The sequence below is a fragment of the Glycine max genome, chromosome 2, assembly GCF_000004515.6.
Source record: "Glycine max cultivar Williams 82 chromosome 2, Glycine_max_v4.0, whole genome shotgun sequence".
Lineage (NCBI taxonomy): Eukaryota > Viridiplantae > Streptophyta > Magnoliopsida > Fabales > Fabaceae > Glycine > Glycine max.
Window position 1 is genome coordinate 39,337,735 of NC_016089.4, and position 5,970 is coordinate 39,343,704.

General features: G+C 32.0%; 1 protein-coding gene across 2 annotated transcripts; it reads left to right on the plus strand.

The window, feature by feature from the left end:
- Positions 1-503: 503 nt before the first annotated feature.
- LOC100812853 (uncharacterized) lies at positions 504-2,447 on the plus strand. Of its 2 annotated transcripts, none has more exons than XM_041007910.1 (2): positions 504-1,604; positions 2,315-2,447. In XM_041007910.1, exon 1 carries the CDS (start codon positions 780-782, stop codon positions 1,470-1,472), a length of 693 nt encoding a protein of 230 aa, XP_040863844.1. In that variant the 5' UTR covers positions 504-779; the 3' UTR covers positions 1,473-1,604; positions 2,315-2,447. The 2 variants fall into 2 exon arrangements, with proteins under 2 accessions (XP_040863844.1, XP_003519119.1); XM_003519071.5 differs by lacking the exon at positions 2,315-2,447 and adding an exon at positions 1,991-2,197.
- Positions 2,448-5,970: the final 3,523 nt, after the last annotated feature.

Genomic DNA, 5,970 nt, shown 5'->3' on the forward strand with positions numbered 1-5,970 from the left:
GATTTTAATACCACATCAAACAAGTTTCGCACCAATATTTAATTAATTTTATACTAGGAGCAAAAAAAAAAAATCAAAACAAGTACTATAAAATCAATAAATTTACTACATATTACTATATAAATTTATAATTAAATATGATGAGAGAACTCACTAATTTTCTTTGTATATGAGACTAATCCTTAATACCTAAAGATCATTAAAGCATATTTTATTTCTCCTAAAAAATCATCTTCATATGCGTAAAAGATCTCATTAATAGACTGATAGTGATTAGTCAATGATAGAAATTAATCAAATCGTAATAATTAAGAATTCAATAAACATATATGATTAGTGTAATTTATTTACGTTATTAATTAATTAAAAATATTTTTTATACCATTTTAAAGATAAATATTATTAAAAAAGTCAGCAAATTCTTTATAGCATAATAAAAAAAATTGAAAGCTTATATTATAGTATACTAAATTAAGATTAAAAGATAATGTAAACAATTTTTAAACCGTATAAAATATTTTATTTAGATTAAATTCTATTTAACTTTAGATAAAGATAACAGATTGGATTAACAAAACATATATATTCTAGTAGTACTAAAGTGAAATTCCAAGAACACCCCTAACCGCCTCTCTATATTTTCAAAACTACACGTAAAACCCCACATTGTGAAACACCACACACACCACCTTTCTCCCATTTGTACATAAAGTGGCGTAAACCCCTTTGAACCGGTTCACCACGCAAAGTCCAAGAACTCGCCGAAGAAAAATAAAATAATGATCGACGGAGGAAGCACGTCGGTCGCCGTCGTGTACTCCGACGGCAGCCGCGAGATCAACGTCGGCACCGTTGCGGTGGACCCCACGCTCAATTTCAAGAGCCTCCTCACGCTCCTCAGCCAGCGGATCGGGATCTCGCCGCACCAGTTCTCCGTCTACCTCGCCGCCGTCGGTACCGACCGCAAGATTCCGGTCACGGCGAAGCTCAATCTCGCCACTGTGCGCCGCGACGGCGCCGCTCACTACTTCTTCGTGAAGCGCTCCAAGCGCAACAAGAAGGCGAACGGAAACGGAAAGGACGCCGCAAAGAAGAATCATCATCATCCTCGGCCGGAGAATGTCATGCTCCTCCGCCGCGCCGCCGCCTCCGCTGTCAGAGATCCGCCGCTTGTGCCGCCGATTCTGAATCCCGCGCAGTACGAGAGAAGGCTGATGACTTTGCAGATCGAGAGACAGTCTTATCTGATGAACATGAAAGTCGGAGTCAACGGCGGCGCCGCTGAAAGAGAATTTTCAAACACCTCCACCGCCGCCGTCACCGCCGCGTGCGACGGATGTTCAAAGGCAAAAATCACCGGAATTAACGGCGGCTTTCACCTCTGCGTGCACGACGCAGTAACGGTAGGGTTCCGGTCACCGGCGGGACCGATTACACGGCCGGCGAAGACCGCCGGCGAAGCCGGCCCTTGAATTCTGGAGGCAGTTGTGTTTTGTTTCGTTTCTCTCTTCAAGAAAGAGAAAGAATTGTGCATAAGAAAAAAAAAAACAAGGAGGAAGGGTTAGTGATCACGTGCGGAGGGGTATACGATAAGCGAAAGAGAGGTATACCTTAAAGTTATGTGTTTGACATTTGATTAATTAGTAGTAGTTCTTAGGTGACTATACGCATAATAGTATATAGACGATCTTGCCCTAAAGGGAAGAAGCTAGGGGCTTTTAATTATTGAGAGGGTTGTTTGGGAATTTCACTTATGGGTTGGGTTGCTTTGTTGCAACGTGAAAATTGGGGTGCATTGTAGTAGGGTGTAGGGCCTTACTATGAGAGGTTGACATGTTTGCTCATCAAATAAATGCTTCCTCTTCATTTGGCATTGCATAATGCATGTTCATCTTGTACCTCATTAAAGAGTGGAAATAGATCATTTACTATGTTATGCTAGAAGCTTCGTATTATTAAGACGTGTTTTTTTTTTTTTTTTTGCAACAAGCTTATTTTCACACTTTGGGGCGTGAAGCGGTGAATGAAATTTTATCTATTGGAAGCGTGTGAAGCAGTAATGTTCAAGTGATGTTTTTGAAGGGTCGCCCTCTCTTTCCGCACTTTATGGGGGAGATTGATCATTTTAACTTTTCAAGTCTCAACTTTAGACGTTGATTTCATTATAAATTAAATTGAAAATTTTAATTACTGTCAATGATGAATTAGCCTGATTTGTTGTTAATTGTTAACTTAATTACTGTTTGCAACAAGTAAACTGAAGAAAAATAAAAGTGGCATTTGAATCACCATTCACCAGCGATTCAACTTGCAGGTTGAAAGAGAGCATGTGAGCCATACATTATAAAAATCCTGGTAACTGGTATTTGTCATTCCCTTTTGTACTTTCAATTCAATTACGATTGTTCAAATCGAGTAATAATGACCTTAATGATGGGTTCGCTTTATTTTCATTGAAAATTCAGTTATATTTGAAAGTAAAAGAAGATAAAATGAAATGAAAGATTTAAATTAGAATACAAAGCAGAGGTGCGAAATTTATATCAAATTTTAAATTTTTCATTTCAAATATACCCAAAATAAAAATAACCAAATATTTAGATTGTAGCAACATTTTAATTATTAAATACATATTATGGGTTTAATTTACACTCTTAAATTAAGGTTGTTCATCAATTTGGCTCAGTATTTCTTAAGTTTAAATTTTTGTTGAAAAATGTCTACATTTAGGACCATGAAACTGTATTTTCTTTGGAAAAAGTTACATATACAAAAATCAAAATTAGAATCATGTGTACTTAGTTATAAAACTTAAGAAAAATGTGTAACATGACTAAAACTTATTTGAATAAGTAATTAGATACAATCTTGAATTAGATAGAATTATAGGTGACAAAGTTGTTTATTCAAGTATTTAATATAGTTGATTCACGCACTTCATTTAACTACATAATATCTTTTGTTAAAAAATAAATGAATGAATAAAGTGTAACGGGATGCATAAAAGAAAAAGACGAAATGTATAATCAGCTGGCCATTTGTACAATGTCTTGTAAAGGGAAATGTATAATTTACATCATCAAACGTGGAGGTTAAATGCAATTTAGTCTTAGAACTTAAAAGCTTAATTTAAGCTTCATAATTTCTATTGAAACTTCCAAACGTAATTTTGGCACAGTAACTTCTATTAGAGTTTGATGAAAAGTGAAACAGAAGAAAGAAAACACGGATACTGAAAAGTATGAATTAAAATAATTGAGTTTCTCAAAGTATGTTAATTAGGATTTAATTTTCAATTATGCATATGAAAAAAACGTTTTTGAAATAAATAAATGAAAAAAATAGTTTTGTTAGGAGAGGTAAATCTTATTTTGATATCTTTGTGTGTTGAAGAGATTAATGTTTGGTTAGAAATTCAAGAGAATCTAAAATCTGATTTTTAAAAATGTTATTATGTGCTATTCTAGTTTCAATAAAATTTTATTTATATATAAGTTAATTTCCAAAAGTTTTTAATTATTAGCAAGTTTATCCTTTTAATTTGTCAACTTATAAATATTCTTTTTCCTCTAATGAGTAATTACTAATTTGTAGTATAGACAAAAATAATAATTAAATCAACGTATTACTAATTTTTTTGGAAACTATATTTTTTTATAAATTATTATTTTATAATATATCAAAATATATATTTGTTTACCTTTTAAAAATATTATGAATGCTGATCTATATAAAGAGTCAAACTATAAACTTATTGAGGATAAATTTATGGTTTATTTAGATAATTTATTATAAAATAGACTTTTAACTAAGTTATTTTAAAGGTAATAAACTTATATCATATTAATGTATGAGAAAAAGGGATATTAATTGATAATATAAGATTTTTACACATTTATTCAATCACACTCTATCATGTATGTAAGTTTGTTAACTTTTAAAATAATTATTGATCTTAATGTAATTCAAACATTGATTTATGATTAGATGACAGTGGAAAATTATTTTACATTGTCAATGCATAAGCATTATGTATTAAACTTGACTCTCTTATAAAACTTAGTTTGCTTATTTCCACCTGTCTTATGTTTTGAGTAACAATAATTTTTTTTTCTTTATAAATTATAGTTTGGTTCACATAGAGGTTTTTTTTCAATGGGCAACGAGCTTATTGTCTCATGTAAAAAGAAGTAAGACTTATATAAAAACTCTAAAATGAAATAGACATTTAAGTTTAAGTAGGTTACCAGTCGAAGCCCGACTTTCAAATAGGTCAAATGAAGCCTAAAAAGCCTATGACAGGTAATAAGTCAGACTTTGACCTTGAGTTTTTAAACATGTCAAACAAAGTCTTGTTCGACCTAACATATTCTCACTCTTATCCAATGATAGTGTGCTTAAAATAATATGTTGTAATAGTTTCCTTTTAAAAAATATATATTTCTTAAACTTTGTGAAACATAAATCTAAAATTACACATATACTCATATACAAAGTCACTTTGTACATTTGTAAGGAGTTATAAACACCTTGTTTATATTTATATGAATTAATTATAATTAAATGTCGGATTTGCATATAGATAATTAAATCTCTCCTATCTTATTTGTAGAAGCAAGCTTCATGATGAATCAAGATTGATTTAAAGAGTTTTGATGATAACAAAGATGATGACAAAAAGCTCAAAAGTCAAGAACACTTCATGATAACAAAGATGATGATCTCAAGAATCAAAGAATGAGTTCAAGATTGAATCAAGTACACTTCAAGGATCAAGAGGAAAGTTGAATTCAAGAATCAAGTTTCAAGATTCAAGTTCCAAGAATCAAGATCAAGATTCAAGACTCAAGATTCAAGAATCAAGAGAAGACTTAATCAAGATAAGTATTAAAAAGTTTTTCAAAAACTGAGTAGCACATGAATTTTTCTCAAAATCTTTTACCAAAGAGTTTTTACTCTCTGGTAATCGATTACCAGATTATTGTAATTGATTACCAATAGCAAAATGATTTTCAAAAAACTTTCAAACTGAATTTACAACGTTCCAATTAATTTCAAAATGCTATAATCGATTACAAGTATTTGGTAATCGATTACCAGTGTGTTTGAACATTGAAATTCAAATTTAATTGTGAAGAGTCACATCCTTTCACAAAAAAGCTTTGTGTAATCAATTACACTGATTTGGTAATCGATTACTAGTGATAGTTTCTGAACAAAATCAAAAGATGTAACTCTTCCAATAGTTTTTAAGTTTTTCTAAAAGTTATAACTTTTCCAAATGGTTTTTAAGTTTTTGCTAAAGGTTATAACTCTTCTAATGGTCTCTTGACTAAACTTGAAGAGTCTATAAAAGCAAGGCTTTGATTTGTATTGTATTCATTCATTCTTTAGACAACAAACTTTTGCCAATTGATTTATGGATCTCTTTGAACTCCTTCTTCTTCTTCCTTTGCCAAAAGCTTTCTAAAGTTTTCTGGTTTTCCAAACCTTGAAAACAAAACTTGTGCTATTCATCTTTTTCATTCCCTTCTCCCTTTGCCAAAAAGAATTCGCCAAGGACTAACCGCCTGAATTCTTTTTGTGTCTCTCTTCTTCCTTTTCCAAAAGAACAAAGGACTAACCGCCTGAATTCTTTTGTATCTCCCTTTTCCCTACACAGTCTGGGAATTCTTTTGATTCTTCCTTTTCCCATATACAAAAGATTTCAAAGGACTAACCGTCTGAGAATTCTTTTGTATCCCCATTCACAAAGTTTCAAAGGTTTAACCGCCTGAGAACTTTGTCTTAACACATTGGAGGGTACATCCTTTGTGGTACAAGTAGATGGTACATTTACTTGGGTTGTTGACTGAGAACAAGAGAGGGTACATCCACTAGGTTGTTCAAAGAGAACAAGGGAGGGTACATCCCTTGTAGATCTTTGCTTGTAAAAGGATTTTTACAAGGTTGAACAGAAATCTCAAGGAC